Source organism: Nelumbo nucifera, chromosome 4, assembly GCF_055504915.1.
Source record: "Nelumbo nucifera cultivar China Antique chromosome 4, China Antique-T2T, whole genome shotgun sequence".
Taxonomy (NCBI): Eukaryota; Viridiplantae; Streptophyta; class Magnoliopsida; order Proteales; family Nelumbonaceae; genus Nelumbo; species Nelumbo nucifera.
The window spans coordinates 84,687,377-84,702,399 of NC_142652.1; the positions used below are offsets into that span (position 1 = coordinate 84,687,377).

Sequence of the window (15,023 nt, forward strand, 5' to 3'; positions counted from 1 at the left end):
CCCTAGAAATCCTATCTCCACCCTAGGGGTGGACTGAACTATAAAAACCCCTAATTCATGTTCCTCTAGGAAAGCGGTGGCCTCATTTTACTTACCATGCTCGGTTTGGAGAACAATCTGATCTGATACCACAGAAGAAGAATTTGGTGAACTATTTCCAGAGTTTGGTTGGTGATTAGAATTCTTATCTACTGTCAACATTGATGGGCCCAGATCTCACATCAATTGCAGTGTCCTGGGTTGAGTGGATTCATGGTGCGTCTGGTAGTAAATCCAGAACAAACAACAACTAGGCCCACGCTTTAAAGAGACTTCTTACCAAATCAATGGAATCTTGCTTTACCAAAATGAATGCCTTGTTTGAGCTCGGTAGGTGTGTGTATGCAAAAGCAATCTAATAAGTAAAGAAGAAAAGATTTGAAGCCAATGTCCAGAAAATAACATTTTCATCATCTCTTCTTCCATTTCCTCTACCACAGCTTGGAGAGGAAAACAAGCCAAAGGGTGATTGCTTCTGCTGCTGCTGCTATTGCTGTTGTTGTTTGGTGCTGGTGATGGGGAAGACCTGTTGCTGGGAGGAATCAGAAGATGGTGGTTTGGACATCAAGGGATTTCTGTTGGCAGTCACCCTTGCCGTCATGTTCTTGGTCATTTGTGTGTCTCAGCCACGACGCAGAGTTGTCGTCCATGAAAGATGGTGTTACTGAAACGCCCATGATTTGGTCTTTTACTCTAAGTGTAGCTCTTCTTCTTTTGTATTAAACCTCTTATTATTATTACTAAGATGAATTGATGATGATGATGATGATATTCTAAGTGTAGATGAAATATTTCCATGGTGAAAAGGCGTTTTTGTCTTGAGGGTGAGGAGAGTTTGATCTGTAACGGTGTTGGTTTCTTTTTTTTTTCATTTATATAGGGCAAGATACAACCATTAAGACTCACCCACAGGTGCAAGCATATGCGTTTGGCCTGTTACCAGTTACCACGCAGCAAAAGAACTGATCTTAATCTTCTTCTTCTAGGAACCTAATTCTGTTCTAATCCCCATGACCTATCAACACTTTGCCAGAACTATCATAGATGCATCGTTAACCAACAGTTATTAGTGGGTTGGATTATAGAATTGTAGCCGTTTTTTCAAGAGAAATAGCCATCTCCATGTTATATAGGTGTTTTAAGCAATTTCTTGTTTGATTGATTTTTTTTTCTTTTGAACCTATCGACTGAGCCACCGTCAGTTGGCAATTTCTTGTGTGATTGATTGATACAGGTAAAAGGTGGATGCAACTTTTTACATTGATTTCTGTGAAAATCACTTTTCCGGTATTTCTCTCATGTGGCGCTTAATGATACCTGTGTGTCTTGAATCACACAAAGAACGAAATTTTGATAGACTCACAAAAATTGTGCCACTTTTCAGTTGCTCATTCATAATATGCCACATCATCATCTTATTGTTGATTAATCTTGTTTATTGGTTATATTTCTTGCCAAGGTTTTAAAAACCGGATCAGACAGAACTGTTCTAGGGACCGGTTCCCGAGTCAAACGGTCTAATCATCCAGTTCAAACGGACAGTCCGTTATAACTTAAAAAATAAAAAACGGCCAAAAACAATGGATTGACAGTTCAACCACCCGGGTCAGTGGGTCACTGATCAAATCAACGATTTTTGACCAAAAAGAGGTTTTAGGGCGCAACAGAACTGGTTACCTGACCGTTCCTGGGTCAACCGGTCCAACTGTCAGGTCTGGTCCAGTTTTCAAAATAGTACCTAAAAAAGGATATTGATTAAATAACTTTACAAACCAAAAAATAGTACCTAAAATATCCAAAATCATAGGATTTTTCATAATGTAGGCCTCCTGCTTGTCATAAGGTTCACTCATCATTCTTCTTTTTCTCTTTCTTCTTGCTTTGCATCTTATTTTCTTCTTCATGTTTTCTCTTCTTTTTCTTCTTTTTTCCTTCTGCCTCTGGTTCAACATCTTGCCCCTCATTTTGAATTTCAGCACTCTCAGCTTCAGCCTTCTTTTTCTTGTTCTTTTTAGTTTCTGCCTCTTCCCTTTCGGGTTCCACACCACTATCCTTGTTATTTTGTAGATCAATGTCCTCAGCATCAGTCTTCTTTTTCTTCTTCTTTTTCTTTTCCTTCTTCTCATCACCTGTAACTGGTACCCCTTCAACTGCTTCTTGGGTCTGAGATAGTGGTGCTTCTCCATGCTTCCTCTTCTTTGGACTAGTGTCTTCATCCTGTTTCTCCGCCTTCTCAATGACTGGTTCAGTAGTCCGTCCAAGTATTGAATCAGCAGAAGTATTATAAGTCTAAACATGGAAACAAGAGTCAGTCATCAAATCACTATAGAATTTACTGAAAGAAAAAGCAGGATATGTGAGTGAGAGTGTGTGTGTGTGGTGGGGGGAGGTCACACCTTAGCAGGAGTTATCAGTGCCCCTGCACCCTTCTTCCGGTCTTTGTCATAGAACTCTATCTTCGGTTTGCCTTTAGTTGATCCAGCTGAACGGCTCAATTCTCTGCCCTCAAGATTCCTCAACCGAGCCTCAAGCTACAAAAAGAGTTAACATGAAAAGGCAACATCCAAGGGAAAAAAAAGGAAGTTAGCCTAGAGAAGAGACTTGTGTTTCCATATTACCTTGGCTCGATTCTCTAGCCCCATAGAGTTATCTTGACCATCTCCCAGAGCATCATATCGAATGGCTAATGCAGTCTTAGCTGCAAGTGACCGAGAAATTTTCCCCTTGAGCTTTGGAGCTGCCTGGCCAATCAAGGATGCATGGAAGATAAGTCCATATTTGGGGGTAGCATGTTTGGTTTTCAAAGCTCTAAAGAGGGCTTTCTCTGCACCAAGGATCTGGACAGTGCTTCCAGGCTGCTTTGCAAGATTCAACAAGCTTCCTCCATGTGCAATAAGACGAGCACCAACAAGCTCCCCAACAAGAGCAGTCAAATTAGGGGCAATGGCATTCATTCTGCTTTTCAAGTAGTCATATAGTTGAGCTCTATACTCTGAAAGAGCCAACACTTGATCACATAGGTCCCTGATATTCATCAGATCTAGGTCACTGACTTCAGTTCCCATGGAAATGACTGCTGCCTCTTTCAGTTCTGTCTCGACCTCTTCTGGTAGTATCTATGCATACAAAAAATACAGCATGTTATTCATAGACATCATTATTTTCAAAGGTAATCTCTTTACAGTAGAAATCAATCTCCAACCACATTGTCATGCAAGGAAATAAGAAATGGAAAAAAAAAAGAATGCAAATGGACCAGAGAATAACACACAGAATTTACATGGTTTGGGGCTTGTGTGCCCATGTCCATGTAAGATCCTTGTGAAATGAACTATTCTTAATTCAACCTTAGCGAACAAACAAGTTTATATAGAGACCACTGAATTACATTTCTTAGGGTTTCTAATTTGTCTACAACTGAGAATAAAACATATACTGCAAATACCCTGTACAATCAGTGTATGAATGAATCACAAACCATTTGGACTGGGGGTTCTGCCTCTCCGCTCTGCGTAACCCCTCCCCCCCCCCCCCAGGCCCCAGTGCCTTTCTTATTCCCTTGTCCTTTTAATATAAGACACCATTCATCACCATAGTTGTCAAGGCAACAAGGCGCCCCTGGAGGCTCACCTCACCTAATTGCCAAGCAGTTTTCTATAGTGTGTTATAAAAAACTTTTGTATTTTTAATCTTTTGACATTATAATTATAAAATAAATATTTTTAAATTCATTTTGTGTGTTTATATACTAATTTCTTTTTTATTATTTTCTTATTTGTTAGGATTTAATCAACACAAACATTGCTAAATGCTGTATTGAACCCTCAAAGACTTCAAAACCTGAACCAATAAGGAAGAACATAAAGTGTTGTCCAATCAACACATTTTCTTCTTTTTCTTTACTAAATTTTGTGTGTTTATATGCTAATTTCTTCTTCTTCCACCTTCTATTTTCTTCTTTCCTATAACAGAAAGAGGGGTTCAGCCCCTATATTTTTTGAATTTTCTTTTCTTTCTTTTTTTCTTCTCATGAATATGTTGGAATATGTTGATTTTCTATACTTTAACATGAAGTTTATACTTTTCTTATGAAAAGTATAGATATTTATTAAGGCTATATGATTATGGAACCTAGGGCACTACCCTAGGATACATGCTTTTACTTAAAAAAATCCATCACCTAGGCGACTAGGCACCCCCCCCCCCCCCCCCCCCCCCCCCCCGTGGCCTAGCCTCGCCTTGGTGCCTTGAAAACTATGTTCATCACACACAATCAACATATAATTGCTGATGGATTTTTAATTAGGAGTTTGTTTGGTGGAACCCATCAAGCATAGTTTTCAAGGCGTCTAGGTGATTCTGGGTGACACTAGGGCGCCTGCCTAGTCACCTAGGTGATAAAAAATTTTATAATATAAAAAACTAACTTTTAGTTAGTTCCCTAGTTTTATATACCATTCAGCATGTATATTATGTGAAAAAATAGCAATTCTCTTTATTAAGAACATTAGATTTCCTCTAAAAATGTGGCAAATCATCACATCTAAAAGATAAAAAATCTTTTACATATATTAATTTCATTATTTTCAAAAATAATACTACAATAATAAGTTTTAATAGAGCAATTTCATATCAATTAGCAGCTAAAAAGGTTATTAATTATATATGATAAATATTCAAGATGGAAAGTAAAATATAAAAAACAAGGATGGAGTTTCTATTTTATTTAATTAGAGAGAGAGAATAGAAAAAAAACTCTTTATAATTCTATTCTTTCTATCATCCTTCTTTTTTCTTTCTTTTTCTCTCCTCAAAACCCTTTGGTCTTTTAAATTTCAATAGTAAAACATTAAACCAAAGTATAATTGATATATATAGCATATAATAAAATGTATTAAAACATACATTAATGTGATACAACAATATAAATGATATTATAAAAGACGCTCGCCTTGTCATTTTTGTCGCCTAGGTGGGCATCTAGTCACCTAGAAGAGTGCCTAGTTGCTAAAAGTCAAGACGTTTGGGCGAGGCGCCCAGCCAAGGGCGCCTAGTCACCTTGATAACTATGCCATCAAGTAACAAATCCCACTGAGTATGAATATGTGTTACCTATATGGCATTAAGATAATAACCTTTCAATATTACTTTTAAGACACATGGAAGGATAAGTGAACAGAGTTCTACCTCAGAGAAATCAAGTTTTCCAGCATTTGAACGATTTCCCATAAGTTTCACTGCCTTTGCATAGAGGATATTGTCTTGTACAATCTTTGCAAGTTCTGGAAAATGCCAACCATACCATTCCCGGACTCTCATTGCGTAAGTGTTAAGCTCTTTGTCAAGATCATCCAACAAACCGATTGCCTGAATAATCATTGTATCCACCTGAAGAGAGCCAAGAAAACTGCAAGTTAATGCATTAACATCAACCCAATGGTTAGTTAGAGAACAACAAAGATAAATACAATCTTAAGAAACAAAACCTTGAAAAGCAAAGCCCATATTTCTTTTGATAAACATTTAACATGTGATCTACTGGCCATATTGCAAGATGCTGGATATCAAAAGCTGGAATGAAGCATCCAGAGAGAGAGAGAGAGAGAGAGAGATACAGGTAGACCAAAAAAGGACATGGATATAGTAAGAAATAATTTAAGCACTAATAATTTAACAGCGGAGTAAACAGATTGGTGAAACAGGATTTATGTAGTCGACTCCATATAGTTGAGGGCAAGGCAAGTACAAGTTTTACTAGCAAGGGAAACAAAATGATAGCCATCATTACCAAACTGAAGAACTTGCAAAGACAATCAAACCTTCTTTTTTTATGAGCATACAAGTACTCAAACTTAATGGGCCTAATAGAACAAAGTTGTTGGAAATTGATGTATCAAGGCATGAAGAATGTCATCCTTTCTGCTGCCCAAACCTTAAGAGGATCAGGATCCAAACTGAGGAGTAAAACCAGGACATTGTCTATGACAACTCATCCTAACCAGATGATGGTGCAGCAGAAATACTTATGAATAAATAGGTAGAGTCAAAATATTCTGGAATCATTCACCAATCACCATATTTGTTCAGCTGATAGAGTGATCTATTAGGATCATCCCATCAGAGTTCATCTTTTGACCAGCATATCTAACACTAGCAACCATGGGCTACTATCTTGAATATGTGTATGTGTACAAAGTAATATACAGAAGAAAACCACACAATGAAGCAGACATATTTCTTAATTCATTCAATCAGAAGTAAGGTTTTCACAGTTGAACACGAGTGCATTACAAACAACAAGGTAAAAAAGAAAAATGATAGACTTGAAATTAAAACAACCTTATCAGGGCTAAATTTTAGCTTGTATCTAGACAAGCTGTGAGATAAGCCCAAGCTCATCGGAGCCAAATCTTGGACTGCTAGACCAGATATTAGTTCAGTCAACTGACTTCTCACACCTCTCATCAGCTCCATCACAGCATTGTTGTGCACACATTCTATTTTCTGCAAGAAATTATGGATTCCAATTAGTATGGGATGATGAAGGCAGTAAATACTAATATGGAATCTATGAGTTTATATTATTCAGTTCAGGGCTTAACATACCAATTTTTCCTTTATTGCATTTCCAAATTTTGAGTCTGCCACTGCTAATGTTTCCCCATCACAATGAGCACGCAAGAACTTGCGAAGAGCCTTGCTAGGCTTGCTATCAATCAGCAAGGTTGCTGCTGACAAAGCTTCAGAAGTGTTCTCAAATTTGGAAAAAGCTTTCAGCTTCACTACCTGAAGGTGATGTAAAATCATATAGTTGAGAAGAAATCTAAGCAGAAACATGGCACACAAAACCTAATATCAACATTGAAAACATGCAGGCCACAACAAAAAAGAAGCAATTCAAAAAGCATAGTATTGTATCTAGCACCCCACAGTTCATTACATAGATACCTTACTGGGGCCTAAAAGTGCCAGCATTCAAATCTCCTACAGGTAAGATTTGACATGATCGAGGAACCAAAAACAGGATTTCCAATTAAATGAGTTAATTTGCAGTCTAAGAAACTAGCAGTTGTACAACAGGGCTATGATAGTGCAATGAGAAAATGGGATAACCAGTTTTCACATGAAAAAACAAAACAAACCAGTGTATGTAGTTTCAAACAAAGGCTTTTTCGTGGGATAGGTTCAAATAAAGGTTTGCACTGAAGCCTTTTTTTTTTAACTTACTAGGACCACATTTTGTTATACAGAAGGGGAATGAAAACAACCTGTTGCTCCATATAATTTTAGGGTGTAAGGCTGCAAAAAGGTTTTTTATTCTTTCCATCAAAACAAAAACAGTCCAAAAGTTGGGGGGCAGAGGAGAAAGTCAACCGCGCAGAAGAAATATATCCATTTAATGTTAAGCCAAATACTTCTAGTGTCGCAGGTAAGTCAGTTTGTTTCAAAGAATCTTAAAGCAGACTATTTGAAGAAACCGTTTGTACACCCACTTAATCGTATATTCTACCTTAAAGTAGTCTAGTAAGCAAATTAGGTCAACTCTTTACTTCAGTTGCAAGGGATTGAACTGCACTTAGTTGGAAAATGATAGAAACTATGGTGCTTCCTAATCTCCATAGAGAGACTTCCATTTTTAGCAGAAGTTGAAGACCATGGTGTTTGATAGTTCATTCTGAAATGTTGATGAACAGAGTCATTCTTACTTCTGTTTTATTTTAAAGGGGAAAGGGTGGTCCAGGAGAGAGAATGTGATGAACAAGGTAACATGATATCCAATATTAAGTAGAAGCCACACTCCTCATAGCCATGTGACAGCCAGGAGAGAGAATGTAATGCTGCAAACACATATAACATTGACGCATTCCTATAAAATCCCTCCTCCGTGATAAAAAATGGTTGTTTGTTCATAATAATTACAATAAAGACTGTTAATCGCACGCCATTACTCAATGTTAATCACATATAAACATAAAAGAGGAGGAGGACGACGACGGACAGGATTTCTGATTTCTCAGTTGCAACGTTCGAGAGGAAGAGAGAAGAAAAGGATAAGCATTACCTTTCTAGCAGATTCTGAAGTTGAAAACTCCTTCCACAAGTCCTGCAATCCAGACTGAGCATAATTAGGAATCCCTGGACCTTACCTTATCAAACGTAAACAACCAACCATATACAGATAAAGATCAGGGAAGACATGTATTACTTCGACTTTAGAGAGCTTCCCTTCATCTAATACTTTGAACAGAGCAAAGCCCGCAGGAGTCTCAAACAACAAGAGCATTTTCAACACTCAGTCACCTAAAGAACAAATCAGCACAAACACCTGATGTTAATTGACGAACAACAAGCTACCAAATATACTAGTCCTAATTCTTTCTTGTAAAGAAAATACCGCCTTTATGATCTCTATAGTTCGTAGTAAACCATAGAACATGCCAACGGCAGGAAGCAGAAGATATACTTTTCAGAGCACAACAAATGAAAACAAGGGAAGAAGATGGAAGTTTGGGGCTGTAGGAATCCATAGTTTTCGGTGATGGAGGTTTACTGGTTTTCAACGGATTTGAAGGTTTCGAGAAGTGGGGTCTGAGGTTTTCGGGTTAAGGGATTTATCAGTTCGAGAGCAGAAGATTAGAATGGCAGAATCACTCTTCCGGGGGGAAAAAAAGAAGTTTAAAAAACGTCTTTGGCGGAGAGACTAAGATTTGAAGGAAGGAAGCTATAGACCTGAAATTTATTACGGGATGAGTTGATTAAGGTAGGAGATGGATGTTCTGGGTGCGTAATGTAAACTTGCAGAGGAACCCTAAACAGCAAGGAGCAAACATTCACCTGTTGTTGTCTCTTGGTGCTTGATAGAGGAACACGAGTCAATCGTACATGCAGTGAGACAGTGATAAAGAAAGAAATGGGCTTTAGTAGGGTTTATTGGTTTAAAGCATGGACTTCGTTGAACGTTAGGGTTGTTGAATGAATTATGTGCGGTATAGAGTCCGACTATGACACCGTACCGAAATGGTATTATATTTTATAAAGTCCAACTTTAATATTTTTTCTTTTTCTTTTTTTTTAATTTTTTAAAACTATTCTTATGATTTAGTTAATTGACAAAGTATATCATATTGTTTAATACTAGCAGAAAATTACCATTGTTGTTAAAATATTAATAGAAGGTCTAAAATGTCCGTTTAACTCTTTATCTTCCTCGATTTACCTTAGAAATTGTCGATTACCGAAAGCAGTTGCCATGTTTAAACAAATTGTCTTTTGATTCTGTATAATGAACAGGAAGTTGGAACGGCGCGGAACTGTAGATCGGACAATAATAATCTTAAATCTCCTCTCACCAGATGGGAAAAGCAAATCGGAAGAAACAAGAAGCCGAAATCGTCAAAACTGCATATCAGAACTACTGGAATGTAGATTGGACAACAGTAGTCTCGGATCTCCTCTCACCAGAGGGGAAAAAGGAGATTGGAAGAAACAGGAAGCCGAAACCATCGGGACTTCCGGGACTGCAGAGGTTAGAGAGGAGAAGGGAGTGTCGCTGCTCTGCCACTACATCGAGATTGGGAGGGTATAGAGCTTTGGAGCAAATTAAAACCAAGTAAATGCTCGCAAACCTAGCTCTCTGTGTGTGTGTCCAGTTTGGAACTAACCAAGGAGCTTTGTTTGGTTCCTTCCTTCTCTCCGTCTCCCTCTTTCCGTCGCCAACAACCTTTAGCGCAAGAGTGAAGAGGAGCTTTTGTTTTAGACTTTAGAGGCTGCGGTGAGATTCGATTACATCGGAAAACATTCAGTAAGGAACACCAAGGGGTGAAAAAACTGCATACAGGGCTTTGGAAATTTCTTTTCTTTAAGCTGGAACTCTGCAACCTGACTTAACTTCTTTGCTAGGTCTCCCTTGGAACTAACTTCCTTTTCTTATTTCTTTGAATAGGACCTTCTGCTTTCCTAAAGGAGGTGGTGTGTTTCCTTCCACTCTTTTAGTAGAGATTTCTTGCCAAAGTTATCATTTTACCTCTTCATCGGAGATACTTCTTTTGAATGTTATTTTCTTGTTGGAATTGAAAGGGTAAGAGAGGACGATGAGGGAGGGGAAAAGAAGAGAAGAAGGGAAAACAATAGGTTAAATAGGTTTTAAGAGAAAAAGGGCAAAAAAAGAAAATAGAAAAAGTTTAGTGGGGTATTTTAGTAATTTAACACATTCTGTCGTCTAACTTAACGGTAAAGGGGGGTCCTTGTCTCAAAGTCATAGTACGGGGGGGTCTTTATTGCAAAACAAAGTATTTGTAATTTACCCTAATTTTTTTCTTTGAATTTCAGAAACGGATAGGCTTCTATTCAAGGACTCTATAACGGATTCATCAGATCTCTGCCTCGAGTTGGTCAGACGCCAAACCAATAGCATTTCCATCATCTTCTGATCTGCACTATGCACTCATTCACTTGATTACATAATTTTAATTTCTTGGTTTGGTTAATATTCAATTAACTCTTCTAGTTCATGTAGACCGCGTCAATGTCAAATTCTAAGATCGGAAAGGGGTGGTCACGACAATGTGCAGTTCGGAAAGGGGGGTTTGGACTTTGAACTGAGGTTTAGGTCTCAAGTGCCAAATTCTAATGAGCTTCAAACAATGCCAAAGGAGCGGCATGAGTCTGAGAGAGTCTGACATCTGAACTCTATCTTCGGCTTCATTAGGTGAGGAGAGAGAGAGAGTGAAAGAGAGAGAGAGAGAGATTCAAAAGGGTATTTTTAGAATTTTTAAAAAATATGTCACATGATGCCATATATGACCAAGTATGACGGAAAGTTAACAGTTGAGGAGGTTTTAATCAATTGTTGGAAAACTTAAGGGTACTCTAAGACAATAATTAAACAGTAAGGATATAATTAGCCAATTAGTTAAATAGTAGGGGTAGTTTAAGAAATTTGCCCCTTTTTTTATTTGGTGTCATGCACCATTAATAACTTTCCCTTAACCCTCCTTTTCCCCAAAGTGTTGGTTGCGAGATTCAATTCTACGTCAATACTGGAACAAACCATCTAACATACCAATGAGCCAGCCTTCGGTTGGTAACGTTAATACCTTTTTGGTATATATAAATTAAATTTAGAAAAAGTATATTAATTTGGAATATTATGGTATATATATCGTGAGTTTTGAGGAAATTAATAGTATATACCTTTTTTTTGGCATTGAATCATCGCCTTGTGCCCCCATTAGAGGCCTTATTTCATTTTAAACACTTTTTTCAACAACAATCTAATTTCTTGTCAAAGGGGTGATGAGTAGACCTTTCATGGGTCAAGCCAGGCTTTTTCCTATTATCAACGTAAAATATTCAAGCCCGAGCCCAAGCCCAGCCCTCATAAAAGCATGAGATCCGAGCTCGAACCCGAAGCCTAAAGGTTGTAATATGATTTTTTTTAGGGCAAATTTCTTAAACTACCCTTATGGTTGCTAATTGATTAACTCTACCCTTACTGTTTACATATTGTCCTAAAGTACCCCTACTTCTAATAATTGTCTAAAGCCTCCCTTGCCATTAACTTTCCATCATACTTTATTCACATGTGACATAACGTGACTGATAATAATTCCTAAAATACCCTTACTATTCCTATCTTCGCTCAGTCTTGCCCCAAACCACTCCCCATCTTCCATTGCAATCAAGCTGAATATACCTTCTAAATCCGTCATTATCCAAGGATCAAAATATCAGTATTGGGTATTGTATCGGACAACTTGGATATAGATACAGATACAAATATGGATACGGATACAGATACACTTTGGAAACACATGGATACAGACAAAAAATGTGAAAACACTTGGATACATTAGGAAAATAAATATAAATCCCATATACATATTATTAACATTAAGTTTACTATCAAAATACCTACAAATAATGTATAAATACATAGAAATTGTATATTTTAATGGTATATATGAATAAATATATTACAACTAATATAGCGGGATGCATATATATCATACAATTTTATTGATAACACATCAATCAAGAGTCCAAGACACATTATATAGATTTTTACAATTTAATACATGCACAAAGCCATTATTATTTTATTTTTTTTATTAAAGTCTAAGGCACAAAACATATGCAACTAATCTATTTGAATTATTGTATCATTTTTCTATTTTACTATTTATAATTTTAACATTAACAACAATGTCAACTAAAAAAAAATAATTCTCAAATTTTTGGAAAATAATATTTTCATTTTTGTGAACAATAAATATGTTATTACAAAATTTAAATTAAAATGTTAATTAATAATTTATAAAAATATAATACCAACTTAAAATATATCAAATTTATTAAATTTCAAAGTTACATATCATATGAAAATTCATAAATTTTAATTACTAAACTAATTATTCCATTATTTATATTTTATTTTTAAAATAAAAAAAAATATTTTTTGATATAAACGTAGATTAGTGGATTTGATAGATTCAATTCATATTATATTTTCTAATATTTTGAAAATAATAATTTTATTTTTGTAAATAAGAAATAAATTGTTATTTAATGCAAATTAAAATATTAATTAATAATTTATAAAAACTTTAAGATACATATCATGTGCAAATTTATAAACTTTAAGTATTAAAATAATTATTTTACTATTTAAATTTCTTGAAATTTAAAATAATTTTTTGATATAAATGTGTATTTGATAAATTATTTATTTCATTGATTTATAAAATAATAATTTTAAATATTGTTCTTTTTAATTTGTAACCAAAGTTGTTGAAAATGAGTGCGTTTTATGTAGATATTAGAGTTAATAAAACTAAATAAAACTATTTTTATTTCATTTATCATCGTTAAATAAAGCTTGGCTTGATGGTTAAAAGCGCATATGCAGTTTAGTGCTAAGTGACTTGTGTACCTGGGTTTGAGTCGTGCTGGAAGCTTTTTTTTTTTATATATATATTTTGGATTTTAATTTGACTTTGACTAAAGCTATCTATTTCAGTAGTTGAATGGTCATAATTCCTGAATGTAATATCATTTAAACAAAATCTATAATCAGTAATTTATACTCAAAAGTTTTGAAACAATTTTGTAATATGTAAAATTTAAATTTTTATTTCAAAATTTTTGAAATAATCTATAATTTATTCAAAGCAAATAAAAACCTATGGTCAAGAAGAAAACGGTACATGAGAGCTCTATAGTCAAGAAGAAAACCTAGGCGAGAAAAGAACTACGACAGTGAGAAAAGAACAACGACGGTGAGAAAAGAACGGCGTTGACGACTTGGTTGTTGTAGAGAGTGAGAGTTAAGAGGGGAGAGAATGGCAACAACTTGGCAAATGGCAAGGCAAGTTAAGCGACGACAAGAGAGGAGAAGTGAGAAGAAAATGTCAATTGTGAAGTGTTGAGTGAGGGTTTAGGATTTTAGGGTTGGCCGGTTAGGGGTTTAAGGAATAGATTTCCTCATTTACCCCTAAGAAATTTTATCTATTCCATTAATATATAAAAGTATATAATATAAAATATATTTATATTTATAAATATGTCAAACTCAGATTTTTATCGATCGGATGGGGGTGAATATGAGTTTGATCTGATTTTTAATCAGATTCTACTTCTACCATCCAAATCCAATCTGATATGGCATTTACCTCATCCGAATCCGAGATTATTGGATCGGATATTGGATTGGGTCGCGAGTTTACAAGTATCATTGACAGGCCTATTTGTAGGATACACCCCTAGCCGTGATGTATCCCATGACGATATGATCTAATACCGATATGATACGCCTCGTATAGGGCGTATCATAATCCTTGCGTTATCCTCTAGTTCTTGCAAGCTTCAGTTTAGAGGGTCAAGCTTCAGTTCAACGCAGAGGATGAGAGGGGAGGGAGCGGAGTCATCGATCTAATTGCAAACTTGGACAAAGGGTCCAAACTTCAATTCTACTGCTCTTTCCAGTGCGCTGCAACCTTTGCTTCTCTACTCCTTGCCCCTATCTCAGCATGGATGATAACGAGGAAACCATAGACGATTTCAACGGGGTTAAGCTTTGGTGGTCTCCCAACAACAGATCCATCGCTACTCAGATCCTTCTCTTTTTATTATCCTCCTGCTGGTTCTGAGAGGCGCTTCCACAAGCTCTACAAGCTCACCTTCCATAGGCACCACCATGACCTTATCACCTGCTCCTACCTCAATCATATCTTGGACCACGACAAGGCCGTTTGCTTGCAAAACTAGCATCATGAGCTTTTAACCAACAAGCCTAGCTCCAATTGGCACGACTACAAGAGGATGGTTTGTAGTCATGTGGTGTTCGAGCACCCGGCGATGTTTGACACACTGGTGATGGACCCTGTCAAGAATCAAGAGATCATCAATGACCTCCTCACTTTCAGCAAAGGAAGAAGAAAAAGGAGGAGGGAGACGAGGAGAAGGACCCACTTTCGAAGCCTCCCAAAGAAGAGGCCAAGGAAAAAGACAACATAGTTACACTCTTTCGACTTTTGAATTTCATTGACGAACTGTGGTCTACTTGCGGTGGTGAGATACCCATCGTCTTTACCACCAACCATGTTGTCATGGGGGTAGATTTGACACGTGCGGCGTCCAGGCCATGTGCGGCTAGGACAAGCCTGATGTGCACATGAGGGCCATGTGTTGACCCGTTGAATGGCTCCACCAAGGTTAGTGGCACTGGATCATGACCTCATGGTGCATGGTCAGGGCTCTTTGTGGCTCTTGCCGGTCCATGGGAGGTGACTCTTATGTGCCAAAGGATGAATGCCATGATGAGAGGCACATGTTGTGCCAATTATGTGAGGCACCTGTTGTGCTGATGATGATAGGCAACCACTGGGCCTAAGAACACACTTGTACGTTGTGGGCAACAGGGTAGCTCAATTAGCTTAGTCACGAGGCTGGCATGGTGAAGGGTCATTTTTGGGCCTTAGGGTGTC

The 15,023-nt window shown here is 36.9% G+C and overlaps 1 protein-coding gene across 4 annotated transcripts; it reads right to left on the reverse strand.

The window, feature by feature from the left end:
• Positions 1 to 1,790: 1,790 nt before the first annotated feature.
• Positions 1,791 to 9,023, reverse strand: LOC104586063 (putative nucleolar protein 5-2). Of its 4 annotated transcripts, none has more exons than XM_010243191.3 (9): positions 8,875 to 9,023; positions 8,246 to 8,340; positions 8,102 to 8,143; positions 6,646 to 6,825; positions 6,379 to 6,543; positions 5,227 to 5,427; positions 2,658 to 3,155; positions 2,436 to 2,570; positions 1,791 to 2,328 (listed from the first exon to the last, which is right to left on the reverse strand). In XM_010243191.3, the coding sequence occupies exons 2-9, from the start codon at positions 8,321 to 8,323 to the stop codon at positions 1,885 to 1,887; spliced, it is 1,743 nt and encodes a 580-aa protein (XP_010241493.1). In that variant the 5' UTR covers positions 8,324 to 8,340; positions 8,875 to 9,023; the 3' UTR covers positions 1,791 to 1,884. The 4 variants fall into 4 exon arrangements, with proteins under 4 accessions (XP_010241493.1, XP_088759345.1, XP_088759347.1 ...); XM_088903219.1 differs by lacking the exon at positions 8,875 to 9,023 and adding an exon at positions 8,770 to 8,826; XM_088903221.1 differs by lacking the exon at positions 8,875 to 9,023 and adding an exon at positions 8,504 to 8,753.
• Between the last annotated feature and the right edge of the window lie 6,000 nt (positions 9,024 to 15,023).

Excerpts from the sequence above, each read along its gene's own strand:
- LOC104586063 (XM_010243191.3), bottom strand. The coding sequence starts at position 8,323 with ATGCTCTTGTTGTTTGAGACTCCTGCGGGCTTTGCTCTGTTCAAAGTA. Across the intron at positions 6,544-6,645 it reads ATGCAATAAAGGAAAAATTG|AAAATAGAATGTGTGCACAA; the intron begins GTATGTTAAGCC and ends AATTTCTTGCAG. Across the intron at positions 2,571-2,657 it reads GGCTAGAGAATCGAGCCAAG|CTTGAGGCTCGGTTGAGGAA; the intron begins GTAATATGGAAA and ends CTCTTTTTGTAG.